Source organism: Lipotes vexillifer, unplaced genomic scaffold, assembly GCF_000442215.2.
Source record: "Lipotes vexillifer unplaced genomic scaffold, Lipotes_vexillifer_v1.1 scaffold240, whole genome shotgun sequence".
NCBI classification, from domain to species: Eukaryota; Metazoa; Chordata; class Mammalia; order Artiodactyla; family Lipotidae; genus Lipotes; species Lipotes vexillifer.
In genome coordinates this window covers 4,397,071-4,415,076 of record NW_006797481.1, presented here as the reverse complement: position 1 = coordinate 4,415,076, position 18,006 = coordinate 4,397,071, and the positions used below count along the sequence as shown (strand labels likewise).

The 18,006-nt window shown below is 37.1% G+C and overlaps 1 protein-coding gene across 1 annotated transcript in view; it reads right to left on the bottom strand.

The window, feature by feature from the left end:
* PDZD8 (PDZ domain containing 8) overlaps positions 1–18,006 on the bottom strand; it is a 97,186-nt gene that overhangs the window by 25,894 nt on the left and 53,286 nt on the right. Inside the window, 1 exon segment of the mRNA XM_007472121.1 lies at positions 10,997–11,099. Coding sequence (XP_007472183.1) covers positions 10,997–11,099 — 103 coding nt within the window.

Here is an 18,006-nt window from a genome sequence, read left to right as displayed (position 1 = left end):
TTCCCGCACCGGGGCACGAACCCGTGTCCCCTGCATCGGCAGGTGGACTCTCAACGACTGCGCCACCAGGGAAGCCCTGGACTGACTTTTGACCATCACTGTACCTGAACTTCAACACATCCAGAATGAGATCTCCTTCCTCTTCTTCCTTCTCCCTCCTCATGGCTCTCATCTTTCTGGCCTCCTCTCTCATTCTCCAAAACCCCCTCCATTTCCAGTGGTATCCGAGCCACAATGATTCTATTTTCCATTTTCACCACCATTCTGTTTCAGACCTTCATTACCCTTCACCTCTTCTATTTCAAGTCTTCCCCTTGTCAAATCATCCTTGACTTTACCCATTTGCTGCCAGATCTAGTAAACATCTTACTACATACTATATGCCAGATACTGTGCTAGACATTTTAATATACAGAGTCTCGTTTATCCCTTACACAACCATGTGAAGCACTATCATTCCCATTTTATAGAGGAATAAAATACTTATGGATGAGATAGGTTTGGGGACTGTCAATAAATGAAATATCCTTCTGTCAATAAGTGAAATAGCTAAGACTCAAAGTGAGAGCCAAGTCTGCCTAAAGCAAGATTGTGATGAGATTACTTTCATTTTAAAAGCCTCCATAACTGCTAACTGTCTGGGAGTAACAGCCACACTTCTTAAGCTGGTATTTAAAGCACTTCTTTAATTGGACAACATGGTCCAACCCTTTTACTCTTGTTTTGCATGATCTTCCTGCATTACCATATTCTTCAGCCAACCTGGATGACTCAATGTATCCTAAACATACTCAAACATTCATACTCTTTATTTGGGTTTACCCCATGTTTTCCACCTTGAAATGCCCTCCTTACTACCATTTTAAAATCCTATATATACTGTGAGGCTTGGCTCAAATGTCACCTCAAAATATTCTTTCCTGGTTTTTCCAAAAGAATGCTATCTCCCCTTCAACGGAACCTCATAGTACTTTATTATGAAACTCTCTTAGAGCATTCATATGCTATAGTAATATTGATGCTCATCATACTGTTGATCTTATTTCCTCCTCATTGAAGGAAGGGACCACATTCTCATTGCCTTGCACCTCATACTCAGTTTCTTCTTTCTCATACCCAGTGCCTTACACTGACTTGATTTGGAGACAATTCTATATTTTAACCTAAGTTTCTACTCTTTTCACAGAATTTCACAATCATATTAAACACACTTAGAAAATATGAGACAGAAAACGGCATCCCTCATTTCTAACCAAGATAAACTTTAAGAGTGGAAATGCTGAATAGTATTTACTACTAAAGCTCAAAGGCATTTAGTTTATTTAAGAAGCCAAATTATAGAACATTACATATGGTTAAAATTTCATTGGGTCCCTACTGTATTCGCAAATATTATCAAATGGAACTAAACCAGAGTTTTCATAAAAACTGACATTTTAAAAAAAGCTTTATTTGCTTTAATCTTTCTCTTCCTTTTGACAAGATTAAGACTGTAAATGGCAAATAGGAGCACCAAATAATACTATCTGCAAGGCATCTGGCCTTAAACAAACACACCAAAATGCCAACTCTGTAGCATCTAGCCTAATGTATTTATAAATTTGTCTGTCTCTGATGTTCTTACTTGAAACCACAGTTCTTTAGGGAGTTCTTTGAGACTCTTTGTATGTACACTCAATAATTCATGGACAAATATCATTCAGCAAGAACTTCTAAAACTCTCCAAAAGTAAAAGGGAAGTAAGGCAAGCAAAATTTTAGATCCCACAGTCATTTTATTTAGGCTATGCTGAACTACACGCATTGGGTAAGAAGTTCTTCTGATATTTTAAATAATGCCATTATACCATTATGTACCATATTTGTAAACTCCTCACTCTAAAAACCAGGCTTTTTATACAGAAGGAATATTGAGCAGTAAATCTAATTTTGTGGACCTCCTCAACCTAACCATTTTTATTTGCTTAAACCATACATCAGAGACAGCCTTGAAGGAAGAAAAGAGACAGAAATGTGACTATGTCATGCTGAAAGTTTGGAAGAAAAAAGGTTAAGGGTAAATGGAGGCTCATAGCTAAACAGACAGCTTCAGTGTTCCCAAAAACATTTACGGAATACCCAATAAATGCCAACTGCTGAAAGCAAAAACAATCATGGTATCTGCTGTAAAGGAAGATACTGGCAGAGATAACCCCAATCAAATTATCATACAAATATAAATGAAAACTCCCAACTGTGATAAATATTACCAAAGAGTTTCATGCTCATTAGGAAAAGTTTCCCAGAGAAATGATGATTGGTTGATGAGTCAGTTAGGGACTGATAAGAAGGCAGACACACATAAATATCTGAAACAGAAGGACTTTAAATGGAGGAAATGGCTACTCAGTGATGGAAGAACTGAGAACCAAACAGGAGACAGTGAAGCAACTCTGTCTCGGACAGTCACTACCACCCTTCGGCTGGAAGACAGAAGGAAGAAGTAGTATTAGGTGAGGCCGGGGGCTGGAGCATCGAGCAGAAGCTGGAAGCATGGTGAGCCTGTCCTGTGAGAAGTATGGAGCCATGAAGGCCACTTATCCTCCCCTCCCTCCTCCCAGGACATTCACTGGACAACTGCAACATGCCAGGAATTCTACTAGGTGCAGGACACATAGCATAAACAGAATATAGCATATTTGTGCTCCTGCAAAGTCTATCAGCAAGTACGTAGTATGCAGTATTACCAAAGACCTTTTAAGTGCCCTTCTTTTAGCATTTAGCATGTAATTATCATTAGCGCTATGAGATTTATCTTCATAGACCCAGAGACTTAGTTCCTTGCTCCGTAAATCTGTTGATCATTCTATTGTTTACTTTTGATATTTATATGCTTCCGTTAATCATTCACCCACCTTTGTCTTTTCAGCTGAAGAACATTAATTTTTTCTCATCCATTTATCTTTATATGGCTATCTCACTTCCATATAAAGTTCAGTTCTTTCTCCCCACCTTATCTAGCAATTATAAATTTCTTGTATTATAGAAACCAGAAATGTACAAATAATTTATTCTGAGAACTTCATAGTTTTAAAATAAGCATATTCATTTTGTGACACCCACTCTAATGAAAAGTCTTGTTTTGGAGGTACAATGATATACTGTCTATTTCTTTAGGGAGCCTAGATCTCACATATTTTAGGCAGTTTGGAATTCTTTCTTACATATTTGTCCTGAGAGAGCTTTCTCAATTTTGTACCTTTTAACTTGGCATGTTTTATCGACAGAAGTTTAATGACATGTGCAAATCTGAATATTATATTGTACGTTGCTCCCTCTACCTCTGTGCTGTCTGATACAGTCACCACTAGCCACATGTGGCTGAGCACTTGAAGTGTGGCTAGGATGAATTGTGATGTGCTATAAGTGTAAAATACGCTCCAGATTTCAAAGACTATAAAAAAAAATCTCCTTAATTTTTTATGTTGATTACATGTGGAAATGACAATATTTGAGGTGTATGGGTCAAATAAAAGATTACTAAAATTGTTTACTTGTGAATTTCTACTTTAAAAAATGTGGCCGGAAGAAAACTTAAAATTACCTAAGTGGCATTTTATGCATTTTATTTCTATTGGACAGTGCTATTTTAGATCATTTGTGAAAACTGATCAAAGTCCCGGACTCAATCATTCAGGATATCACACCTGGTCATTTTTACCATTTCCCCTATCCTTAATGCAGATCTATCTGTGACAAAATATTCTCCTAGTAATTAGATGATTTGGGAACCTCTGGTATGGATCTTCATCAAAAGCTTTCTGAAAGTTAAGAATGCATTTACTGTTTCCATTTCTTCTATATGCTTGTTTGGCATCTTCATATTAGACAGGAAAGATTTCCCTATACATTGTATTTTCTCCAAAATGACTACTTTCCCTCTACCAAATGTTTCCTGTATTCAGTGGCCCTAACCTCTACTCTGGAAGTAAAGGGAGACTCACTGAACTCTACGATAAGGCATATTATCAGGCTCAATCTTTGGCATTTAAACATGACTGATCTTATTATGAAGGCCTTTCCACTCAAATTCCATCTTCCCATAGTTTCAGAGCCTTCCTTGCCTCTGCTCTAAAATGATTCCACTAACACCATTCCCAAATTGTCTCCTAATTATCAGAATACCACACACAGTCTAGTTTTGTTCAAGGTAGTGGGATTTAAGGGAGCAAGTACAGATCCTACGGGCAAAAGACTTTGGCTCTTTGTATACGGTAAAAGTATCAATATTTCATAGACTCTTAAGTATTACATATGTGACATATTTGGTTCACATGTCTCCTTTCCTACACTGACAGTTCTTAGAAAGTAGGCATCATCTCTTCCAATGTCTAATTGTAAGGTTATGTTTAAAAGAAAATGGAAGGGAACCTGATATAAATTATTTATTTCTCAGAATCAGATCCTTTCAAAAAATGAGGTTTTGGGACTTCCCTGGTGGCGCAGTGGTTAAGAATCCACCTGCCAATGCAGGGGACACGGGTTTGAGCCCTGGTCTGGGAAGATCTCACATGCTGTGGAGCAACTGGGCCCGTGAGCCACAACTACTGAGCCCACATGCCACAACTACAGAAGCCCGCGCACCTAGAGCCTGTGCTTTGCAACAAAGAGAAGCCACCTCAATGAGTAGCCCCTGCACTCTGCAACTAGAGAAAGCCCGCATGCAGCAACGAAGACCCAACGCAGCCAAAAATAAATAAATAAATTTATATATATTTAAAAAATGAGGTTTGGATAGGGAAGCAGCAGTACAGAGAAGGAAAAGTACCACTCAAATCAAACAAAAAGATAAAGTCTAGACTCTAGATAATTCTTCTGACTTCATAATTTTGGGTGTGGTAGACCCTATCTAAAGCCCTTCTTATAGCAGTGCCCAATTTCAAGTTGCCAGCTGACACCATACAACCCTCTGAAAGGAATACGTTCATTCTGATTAAGAGCTCCAAATTATTATTTATGGACTCTCCCCAAGTTGTCTGCTGAATGCTCTTCAGGAATTTATTACTTCTTATTTTTCAGACCTGAAATATGACATTTCCTAATGTCTTTAACTATAGTTCCCTCTGGTACCTGCGTACTGGGCTACCTAAGACATGAAGTGCTTCTACTTCTTTTTACAATGAACACATGACTGTTCCAGGATCTCTCTTTTGTCCACCTAATATTTTCAGGGAAGATTCTTTTTTAATTCATCTCCACTTCAAAGGAAGAAATTGATATTCTTCCTTCCTCTTTGACACTGACATATTTATGCCAATGGACTGACTTAACAAGTTAGATTTTTAGCTTTCTATCTCTAATTAGAGAAGGAAAGACTTGACCCTTACAAAGGACAATTGCTATCAAGTAAGTGTATGAGTGCACAGTGTGATAGGGTGGAAGGAGAGGGAATAGTGTTAGTGTCAAAAAATGTACATTAGGGCTTCCCTGGTGGCACAGTGGTTGAGAGTCTGCCTGCCGATGCAGGAGACACGGGTTCGTGCCCCAGTCCGGGAAGATCCCACATGCCGCGGAGCGGCTAGGCCTGTGAGCCACGGCCGCTGAGCCTGCACGTCCGGAGCCTGTGCTCCGCAGCGGGAAAGGCCACAACAGTGAGAGGCCCGCCTACCGCAAAAAAAAAAAAAAAAGGTACATTAAAAAGCTTGTTTTTAAAATTAAAACTCTTTTCATAACTCCTTTTATTCAGAATGGAGAACAAGGGGAAGAACTAGCCGGGTGCCAAAAGGCCCCCAGTGCTTTTTCCTCTACCCCAGAACTCCCAGATTCAGAGGTTCCACAGCTCATATGCATGGTGCCTTCTCTTCTCTCCAAATGGCCTCAAGAATTCCAGGTTGCACCAAGAATAAAACAATGTTTGAAGACTCCAGTGACAGTGGGGATAAATGATGGAAGAGAAGACATGGATGGCACAGGCAGGATAGTTGAGAGAGGGTAAAAGAAAAGAACATTTACTGATAACCTATTTTATGTCTGGGGCTAAGGGTAAAGCAAGTGGGTGGTCAAAGATGAGGGAACTCCAACTCTGGGAGGGTAAGACTCAGGATCTCTCCCTCTTAAAAACTATGTGTGTCTACGTGACATTTATGAGATCTGTTTGCTTTACCATGCATATAATAATGATTCTGTATACTCAATATGTTTAATATATGTCAGATTAATTTTATTGTGAATGTTATTTGATAAGTACTATAAATTCTAGAGTTATACAGTTGTTTTCATAGTTTCCTACTGAAATATCATGGCTTGAAACTTTTTTTAAATCTGAAAACTCCTTGAATTTTCTTCCTTAGTGAAAGGAAAGCAAATTATCATCGCCAAACCTGCATAATGCAACAGACTGAAATAAATCATAAAGTGCCCTGTCTCTTTTGGTGTAGGTAAACATATTTTTAGTATTGGCCCTCTCATCTCTTGCAAGATGATCTTATAATTTTTGTTTAAGCCTAATTTCTAATTTATTTGCTATCAAATCTTATGGGATTCTCATGAGGAATCTTCCTTATTTATTATTTTTAAGGAACAAACACTACCACAAAGTACCTCATTTACCCTATGAGCTCTTTCATTGTGCAAGTGAGCTAATAAGCAGGACACCGACCTAAGTGTCTGATTTTGATCCAAACTTTCCTCAGATATCTAATAAATAGGAAGTAGGTTCTATGCAGGGTATTTATTAAATTCTTCTTTTCAACTATTCCCTGATATCCCAATTCGAGAAAAATTCCATTAAAAATAAAAAGTCATCAAATAAATTTGAATTTTTCTTGTGGCAAGACTGTGGGCTGGCCTCCTAAAAGGCATGCGTAACTCTTTTTCCCTTGCCTTCTACCTCTACTAAGGCTGAAAAACTAAAATGATTCCCCATACTTCCTTACTGTTGGGGGAGGCCACGCGATTTAGTTCTAGCCAATGAGATATAAGTGGAACTTCTAGGAAAGCATTTAAAAAACCCAAAACCTGGCTGACATGTCTCTTTGGCATGCCTTACGCCTCACCGTTTTTCTTGAAAGATGGATACCTAGCAGTGCATTAGCCATCTTGCAACCATGGAGACAAAAACCCTGTGCTATGGATGATGGAGGAGAAAGCCAATAAGAGCTATGCTCCTTGATTACAATACTGCTGAGCTGCCATACTAACCCAGGGCTTATCACATGAGACAGATAATTCCTTTTCTTGCTTAAGCCACTATTCATTAGATTTTGCTAGGACTCGCAGCTATTGCATTACAACTGTTCCATCTCCACACCTGCCCAACCCATCTCCACCCTCACCCCATATTTGTGAAAATACTACAAATTTAAAACTTTCCATCTATTATTGATCTTCTCTAATTTAACAGCATGATAAGGTACATTATGCTTTAAAAAATGTCTGAAAAACTCAAAGGCATATTTAAAATATATAATTAATTTTTCTTTCATTCTGCACATTCATTGAAATTGGTGGCTAACTTCACTTAATAAATTTCAAAATTAAAAAACTGATTTAAACCTGAATTATTATTATTATTTACATTTATTTATTTTATTTAATTTATTTTATTTTTGGCTGCATTGGGTCTTTGCTGCTGCACGCAGGCTTTCTCTAGTTGCGGCAAGCGGAAGCTACTCTTTGTTGCGGTGTGCAGGCTTCTCATTGCAGTGGCTTCTCTTGTTGCGGAGCACAGGCTCTAGGTGTGCGGGCTTCAGTAGTTGCAGCACACGGGCTCAGCAGTTGTGGCTCATAGGCTCTAGAGTGCAGGCTCAGTAGTTGTGGCACATGGGCTTAGTTGCTCCGTGGCACGTGGGATCTTCCCGGACCAGGGCTCAAACCCGTGTCCCCTGCATTGGCAGACGGATTCTTAACCACTGCGCCATTAGGGCTTCAGGGAAGCCCTAAATCTGAATTATTTATTTATACAAAGATAGATTCTCAAACTCAAATACTTGTGTGTGTGTGTGTGTGTGTGTGTGTGTGTGTGTGTGTGTGTGTGTTACGTCGGCCTCTCACTGCTGTGGCCTCTCCCGTTGCGGGGCACAGGCTCCGGACGCGCAGGCTCAGCGGCCATGGCTCATGGGCCCAGCTGCTCCGCGGCACGTGGGATCTTCCCGGACGGGGGAATGAACCTGCGTCCCCTGCATCGGCAGGCGGACTCTCAACCACTGCGCCACCAGGGAAGCCCTCAAATACTTTTTAGCATACTTGTTTTTTTAATGATGTACTTTTTTGCTAGCCAAATTTGCAATGTATCTCAAATTATCAAATCCTATTCTGTAATGCTTTACGTAATCTTGAGAAACACTCTAATTCTCCTCCCTAGAGTTATTAAATTCAGACATATGTAATTTAGTGCCTGGAGACACTTCAGTGCTGCTGACATTTTTGACACCAGATGTAATTAGTAACCTAGAATTCCTTCTCCAAAACTACGTACGACATATGCTGAGATCTAAAATTATGACTCAGGATTAAAGTCTTACTAACCTTTGCTACAAAATATTAAAGCTGTCTAATCTCATATTTTTGCAAGTATAATAAAGGAAACTGAAAATGCCAATAGCAATGGCAAGTTATGACCATTTCATACGTAGACAAAACAATACTGCTTTTTCATGTATTTATTTATTTCAGAACAAATTATAAAGCTGGTTATTTTCTCTGAGGAGTTGCTTCAAAGTGCTTGAGATGTAACTTAAAGGTGGCATGAACAACCATGAGAGAAAGGGGAGATTTTCCTTAAAAAAACTATTTTGACCCTGTCATTCCCATGCCCCAAATCCTATTCTCCCAGCTACTTTCATACACTCAAACTCTGGGGGTCAGCCCATCCTCCCTTTCCAGCTTTACTTCTCCCTAGTTTCCCATACTCATTAAAATTACTCTATTTATTCCAAAAGAATTTCACACTGCTCAATTTTTTTATATAAGAATGTTCACAATTATTACATGGAGAAATTGGAAACAATTTAAAAGTCAAAGAGGGCATCCAAAAAAATACCACATAACCATTAAAAGTCATAATTTTTGAGAGCACGGCAATATGCTTATGTATCTATTTAAGAGAATTGTAACTATTTTTTTTTGTAACTATTTTTTAAAATGCTATGAAGAATAACAGACTATCCCAGAAATACCAAAAAGCACATTACTACTACTATAAAACAGCTAGGTAGTACGTACAGTTCAAAAGTACCTATTCACCAGTATAATGAAGACATAATAGAGAGAGAGTTTTCCTAAATATTGGCTACAAATAATAATCATTAGGATTTGCTATACTGCCACCAAGAGTTAAATGTGATAGAAACAGCTAAACATCTAACTTATTAAATACAGCTTTAAAGTACACAACTATAATTTATTCCTGCAAAAAACTACTGACGTGCTAAATAGATCTTACCTTAAAACAGACTAAAAGCAACTCTGGAGAGTTCTGGGGGTCCCAAAATCACTCTTGGAATTTTATTATTACCAAACCCTAAGATGGTGTGGAAAACACTCGAACGAACTTTTTGGCCAGCCCAATATTTCAGTATATGCTTAGTAAATTACATAAATTTTCTTTAAAAAAAAGGCTGAGGATCCCTTTAGGACACTGATTTTTTTTTTCTTCCCTATTTCAGCCATAAAATTCTGGGATTCTATTTTCATTGTGAAACTTCATGGGCTTAATAAAGAAATTCTGCAGACAACATCTTGATAAACGCTCTAAAATCTTTAATAGACAACTAGATTTATGCAAATTCCAAGAAGCACAACATAACTGCTATTAAAATTGCTATGCAGAATATTAAGAAAACACCAACTCAACTTTGGTTGAGTTGTTTGGTTGTTGGTTATTGGCTCAACAAATTAGCTAATAACTAGTGACAGTTTTTACTCATTTAGGAATCTTGCAAAGAACCTAAACAAGTCCAATTAAAACACGTTGAGAGGGCCTTTCCTGGTGGTGCAGTGGCTAAGAATCCGCCTGCCAGCGCAGGGGGCATGGGTTCAAGCCCTGGTCTGGGAAGATCCCACATGCAGTGGAGCAACTAAGCCTGTGGGCCACAACTACTGAGCCTGCGCTCTAGAGCCCACGCGCCTAGAGCCCATGCTCCACAACAACAGAAGCCACCACAATGAGAAGCCATGGCGCAGCAATGAAGAGTAGCCCCCACTCGCTGCAACTAGAGAAAAGCCTGCATGCAGCAACGAAGACCCAACACAGCCAAAAAAAAATAAATAAAATTTAAAAAATATGTTGAGAGTAAAGCACTGTTTTTGTGTATTTTTAATTATAGCACTTAAAATATTTTAAAAGCCTTTACATTTTTTTCAAAGTCTTGCAATTTAGGTGACAGTTTCTTTTGAGAGAGATCAAAAAAGAAACTGGAACTCTAAGTCCTTCACACACCAAAATTATGTCCCAAATCCATTCTCTTCTTTCCATTTCCTTGGCTACCACCTAGTTAAAGTAGCCAACACCTCCCCCTAAATACCTCCTAACTGATCTGATCTCTCAGGTTTACCCCATCCTCCTACAATCCTTTCTCTCTACAGGCAGACAATTATCAAACCTCTCCCCTATGACAGCACCACAAAAACAGGGTCTCTTGTCTTGAACTGTTTCCCCAGCATCTAACACAGTGCCTGGTACAAAGTAAGTGCTCATGAAATATCTGATGAATGAATGAATGCTCTGAATTTACATGCTTTCTAAGGTGTTCAGAATCATTTCCTTCTGATTCCAAAACTATGAAACAACTTTAAAGTTATAAAAGGAAAATTAGTTAGACAAGGTTTCTTATGCAAGCAATTAATACTATAGTTTTACATGATTCATTTTATTATGGATATACTGCAAAAAGACAAATAAGAGCTGTTCATAATTATTTGCATATGACCAAAAATAACTCTGTGATACAGAAATATTAATAAAACACTTATAGAATATAAACTTTATACAGATGTAAAGCTATGCAAATCTATTTTACCGTCTTAATAGAACTCCTTTGTTTTTCTTCCCAAACGCCACTGCTCAGCTCAAGTGTGCAATGAATATTTGCCTCTCTGTCATAGGATCCAAAAATAAGTAACCTGCAGTATAAAATAAAACAAGGGGACTATTATACCAATTATATGTATTAAACTTTTTCTTTCTGATCATTACACTAAAAAGTAATAAATTACTCTGTTAACAGAGGAAAAAATTTAATTAAACACTTTGTATACCCTCTACTGGAAAAGTAAAGCTAAAAACTAGGTGAAATTCTAGAACAAGCTGTTATTCAGCAGCTAAATCAAAGAAATAGAAAGAAGTACCTACTCATGAGGTAAACAAATTGACCAGATATCTATACACAGTAGCAAAAGCTACAGATTTTCAAATCAGCTATAGATTTGAATTTTAAAAATAAGTTGCAGAGTGATACATATATACAGTATGATACCATATCTGTAAAAATTAAACACAAAACAGTACAATATAGTTGCTATGAACACACATACATACATGTACATCTCTACCTACTAATGTGACCTTGGGCAAATTATTTAACTTCTCTAAACCCATCTCTTCCTCTGGAAAATTCAGGCCAAAAATAAAACTTACCTCTTAGAGTTGTTGTGAGAATAAAAGACAATGCATATAAGGCATTTAGCATAGTGTCTAGCAAACAGTCAGTGCTCAATAAATGTTTATTATTTCTATTATCTTGAAAATAACCGTCAAGGAATAATTGTATCACTTAATTTTACTGTTTAATATTCAGATCTAAAAAGGAAATCTTGGGTCCAATCTTGAGATGACATAAAGCAGTTTTTCTTATTGAAGGAAAAAACTGTTACCCACATGCTCAACTTCTATATTATCTATCTTCTAAGTCAGAATGTAAGTCTGCCAATGTTTTTAGGAGTAAGTTTGAGACTATCTTTAGCATTAATCAACATTTTGACTGCTACTCTATTACTTTATCTCTACACGAAGATCATAGGGATAGGAGTGAGATAATGAGAGAAAAGTGGGTAAAAGACCTTAGAGTAATAACAGAAAGTTGTGTCCTAAGGTTGGAGAACTCAAGCAAATCATGTCCATACCTCACAAACTGGCTTCATAACCTGAAAAGTCAGAATAAACTCATGGCAAAGAAAAGTTCATAAATTTAAATAATTTTTAATCTGAAAGGCAATTTAAACTTACTGCTCAACAACTTACTGCCAAGAGCATTAAGAAGATTCATAATTATAAAATACTTAAGTTTAGGAAAATGAGAATTTTCATTCATCAAAGCTCTGCTGCCACCATGTGTCCAAAAGAGCAAACTACCTAAAGGCCTTTCTGGTCATGCAGAGAGGGCTATGCACCAGCTAGTACTCTCAAATTCTCAACAGATATTACAGGATTCAGGAATAAGAAAGCATAATGCTTGGAATCTCCCCCTGAAATCATAAGTCATTCTATATTTTTCATAACACCTTTTTTTACATTTTAAAAACGCACAACAAAAATTAACCTAAAATAAATCACAGACCTAAATGTCTAAGAAGAAAACATAAAAGCAAATCTTTGTGACCTTGGATTAGGCAATGATTTAAGATAGGACACCAAAAGCACAACTAACAAAAGAAAAAACAGGTGAATGGGACTTCACTGAAATTAAAATTTTTGTGCTTCAAAGGATACCACCAAGTAAGCAAAAAGACAATCCACAGAATGGGAGAAAATATGTGCAAATCATGTATCTCGTAAGGACCTAGTATAACCTAATTTAAAAATGGACAAAGAAAATGAATAGACATTTCTCCAGAGAAGATATGTAAAAAGCCAATAAGCACATGAAAATATGCTCAACACCATTAGCCATCAGGAAATGCAAATCAAAACCACAATGAGATACCACTTCATACCCACTAGATGGCTAATTTAAAAAGAGACAATAACAAGTATGGGTGAGGATGTGGAGAACCTAGAATCTTCACACATTGCTGGAGGGGTTGTAAAATGATGCAGCCACTTTGAAAATTATTTTGACAGTTCCATAAAAAGTTAACACAGAGTTAACATATGACCTAGAAATTCCACTCCTAGGTAAATAACCAAGAAAAATGAAAGCATACATTCATACAAAACTTGACATGAATGTTTATAACAGCATCATTCATAATAGTCAAAAACTGAATACAACCCTTATGTCCATCGGCTCATGAACAGGTAAATAAGACGTGGCATATACATACAATGGAATATTATTTGGCAACAAAAGGAAATGAAGTAATGATACCTGCTACAATATGGATGAGCCCTGAAAACAAGCTAAGTGAAAAAAGCCAGTCACAAAATACCACATACTGTATGAAACGTCTGGAAATGGGCAAATTTATAGAGGCAGAAAGTAGACTATTTATTGGTTCCGTAAGGGCTGGGGGAGGAGGACTAGGGGGATTAGGAATTGACTGTTAATGAGTATGGAGTTTTTTTGAGAGGGACAAACACGTTCTAAAATTAGATTGTGATGATGGCTGTAGAACGCTTTGAACATACTACAACACACTGAATCATATACTTTAAATGGACTGATTGTATGGTATGTGAATTATATCTCAATAAAGCTGTTTAAAGAGAAAAAGAATAATGAGCATTCATTAGGGTTATATCAAATGTCTCACAGATTTGTTACAAAAAGATATAATAAATGCTTGTTTTATTGTTACTATGAATCAATACACTGCAATAAGATTATGTATTTCAATAAAATATAAAATGGATTTTTATCTGATGTTGACATTTGATAACAGAAGATATTAAAAGAAGGGTCCCTTAAAATAAATTCCAAATAAAAATCATTTAAAATATTGAAATACCACAAATATTTAACATTTAATAGTTATCATTCTTAACAATGAAATTTTAAAGTACATAAAACATTAACTGCCCTATCAGATAGCCTTGATCTTTGTTTTGTGACAAATATTCCAGATACAGAAAACTTTCATTTTAAAAGCAACTGATCAACTATTAAAAGTACTTCCAAAAACACTTTTAGGTTGGGTTGTTAGGCTCTATGTTGCTTCAGATGTTTATTTCTTTTCTTAAGGATGAAAATATTTTGTCTGGTTACCCTGAATTTAATTTTGCCATTGAAATAGATACTGCTTTTATTAATTCTGATTTTAGATCAACTTCTGATTCTATGTCACACCACTCCACAATACTCACTTCTACTCTTTACATTTCTTCTGTTAAAGTAGTTACAAAGATCTGTAGCCAATGGTGAATATTCTGGAAAAACTGAGCAAACATTACTAGCACTCTAGAAAAGCTAACAACACTACACTAAAGCATGTGTCATAAATGCCAATTTAGTAAGGCTCTATTTTGCTTAGAAAACTTATTTCTTTTAAAAAAGTATTATTTCTTAGGATCTGTATAAAGTATACTATGTGTATAAACTTCTTAATATTTATTTTGTTTGCAAGAATGACCCATCATTAGCAACAGACAGGGAAAAAGAGATACCTGAGACTGACTGCTTAGACTGACTGTTTCTCTCCTACAAGCACCAGATCTGGTTCCCAGGACATAATTCCTATGTTAGCGTTTCCTGAACCTGCTTTTGACTTGCAATCAGTGGATTCCTTCAACTATTAATGACTCTATGTTGATTAAGATTTAATTCTTTTAGAGGAATAATAATAGTATCCCCCATTTTCCTGATTTCTTGACTGATATCTTGACTGATTTGGAAAAACATATAATTTTCTAGAGAAATGCCAGAAAGGAGTTTCCACTGTACCACTAGTACCAGCCAACTGGGTGAATTAAGAAGGCATTTGCTTTAGTTTACATAGAACATTTAAAACAAAAGCATCCACTTTCATTGTACATCTACAATTCAGTCTTGAGTTTACCATTCAAATTATATAATCACCAGAAACAAGTAGCAACAGTCACTGGTTAATACATATTTTGAGTAAAATGAACACTCAACATATATTGAATTAGCAAGAAATGAGTACAAATACATTTCTATTACTACTTCCTAAGGGAGTAGGAGTCTGTACTGCAAACAAAAAAGGCAAAGAAAATTTCCTTTAGACATCTGTCTCTGGAAAGAGCTATTAGCTCTATAAAAGTTCTTTCCAATTTCAAAATGTTTATTTTTATTTTTTATTTTTTTAATTTTTTTGTGGTACGCGGGCCTCTCACTGCTGTGGCCTCTCCCGCTGCAGAGCACAGGCTCCGGATGCACAGGCTCAGCGGCCATGGCTCACGGGCCCAGCCGCTCCGCGGCATGTGGGATCTTCCCGGACCGGGGCACGAACCCGTGTCCCCCGCATCAGCAGGCGGACTCTCAACCACTGCGCCACCAGGGAAGCCCTGTTTATTTTTTTTAAAGGCAAAGGTATATTGAAACCTCATGATGTTGAGCATAAGCTCAAACATCACCTATCAAGAAACAAAGAGAGAGAATTTGTATGACTGAAGACCAAACCACTGAGAAAAGGAAAGGAATTCCCTGTGCACCCTTCTATAAGAAAGTCATTTTTATAATCAAAAGTGAAAACCAAAAATCTTTTTTTCTTTTTTTGGATGATTAAACTTAATTTGAAAGGAGAATCTCACACCTGAAGGGAGTCAAATATCAACTCAAGGGGTGTGAAAAGAATCAAACTTGGCTGACCTCCTATATATGCTTACCTCTGGTCTATACTCCTCCCCCTTGGAAATTATCCCCACCCAGGACTTAACTCTCCCTGTCTATGACGAAGACCTCCAAACCTAATCTCCAGTCCCTGTCTTTCTCCTTCTCCATGTCTAAACCGTCAAGTTTGCAGAACACTTCTACAAGGAAATCTAACGATGCCCTACTACTTAAGACACATAAAGTCAAACTCATCTCCCTCTGAAACAAGCACCTCTATTTCCCCACTAGTCCTGAAAGGGAGAAGCTTTGTCTTGATCTTTATATCTCTAATATTAGAAAATAATCAATACTTGATGACTAAATCAAAGTCAATGAGACCATAATTCTCCTAGACTCAAATCCTTAACATTCCTTTGCCTCTTGCACCTGTACCCATCCACATATTCAGTCACTCACTAAACCCTATCCTACTTATACCAGTTATCCCTTCCTGTTTCTACTAACACACGTCTTTCAAGAACTTACTTCCTCACCTTTAACCTAAATACCTCTTGTCTCTGGACCTTCAATTTCTCTTTCTATGCAATCCATATATAAACAGCAATTTCTGAAAACAGTGTATCTTAATATCACCTTCAGACATCTTAAATAAATTCATTAGAAGAACGAATTGACAGTCATGGAATAATGCTGCAAAGAGAGGGAAAATTCAGATAAAACACTATTTTGAATTCTTATTTTTCTGACCACAGTTCATTTTATAGTTCACTTTTGTTGAAAGTATCATATGTAAGTATATAGCATGCCAACACTGCACTTAAACATTTTGGAGTTTGGCATTTTAAAACATAGTGTTGGCTTTATGTCATCTGGGTTCATACTTAATTTCTTAAATTCTTTTACAATTCAGACATCAGAAGAATTAAAACAGCTGTTTTACTGTATGAAATAGCAGTAGAGGTATACAGGCATACCCTCGTTTTATTGTGCCTTGCTTTGTTGCTCTTTGCTTTACTTATAGTTCGTAGATGTTGCATTTTTTTTACAAATTGAGGGTTTGTGACAACCCTGCATCGAGCAAGTCTATCAGCACCATTTTTCCAACAGCATTTGCTCACTTCGTGTCTGTGTCACATTTTGTTAATTCTCGGAGTATTTCAAACTTTTTCATTATTATTATATTTGTTATGGTGATCTATGATCAGTGATCTTTGATGCTACTATTATAATTATTTTGGGGCACCACCAATCATTCCCATGTAAGATGGCAAACTCAACCGATTTTTGAAATGACAACAAAGGATTTAAACTATTACATAAACTTAGTTGATAAAGCAATGGCAGGATTTGAGAGGACTGACTCCAATTTTGAAAAAAGTTCTGCTGTGGGTAAAATGCTATCAAGCAGCACTGCACACTACAGAGAAATCATCTGTGAAAGGAAAAGTCAATCAATGCAGCAAACTTCTCTGTTGTCTTACTGTAAGAAATTACCACAGCCACCCCAACCTTCAGCAACCACCACCACCCTGATCAGTTGCAGCAGCCATCAACATCGAGGCAAGATTACCCACAAGCAAAAAGATTTTATGACTCGCTGAAGGCTCAGATGATGGTTAGCATTTTTTAGCAATAAAGTAGTTTGCAATTAAGGTATGTGCAGTTTTTTAGACATAATACTATCACACACTTAACAGACTACAGTATAGTGTAAATATAACTTTTATATGTACTGGGAAACCAAAAAAATTCATGTAATTCGCTTTATTGTCATATTCACTTTATTGTGGTGTTCTGGAGCTATGCCTGTACAATTACAAAAGAAACAATACTCTTTTCCAACACAGTAATCTTAGGAAAGAGGAGGTGGGGAAAGAATACCTACATAAACCCAGGACAAAAGAACTCTAAATTTGGATTCTTCTGAAAAAGACTTCTTCTAGTCAAAAGCAACCTTGACAGGCCTTTATGATTATAGATCTATATAGCCTTAAAAACCACTAGGAGTAATATTCAGCAACAGCTCCAAGTAATTCGTTCTGAGTGGAAGTTTTCCCTTACACAAATTTAAATGTCTCATGTTTAAGCTAATTTCCTTTTATCTCTCCTCCATGAAGGAAACAACTTCAGCCTTTATCTTTTTTTTTTTTTTTTTTTTTTGGGTATGCGGGCCTCTTACTGTTGCAGCCTCTCCCATTGCGGAGCACAGGCTCTGGATGTGCAGGCTCAGCGGCCATGGCTCACAGGCCCAGCCACTCTGCAGCATATGGGATCCTCCCAGACCCGGGCATGAACCTGTGTCCCCTGCATTGGCAGGTGGACTCTCAACCACTGCGCCACCAGGGAAGCCCTGACCCTAG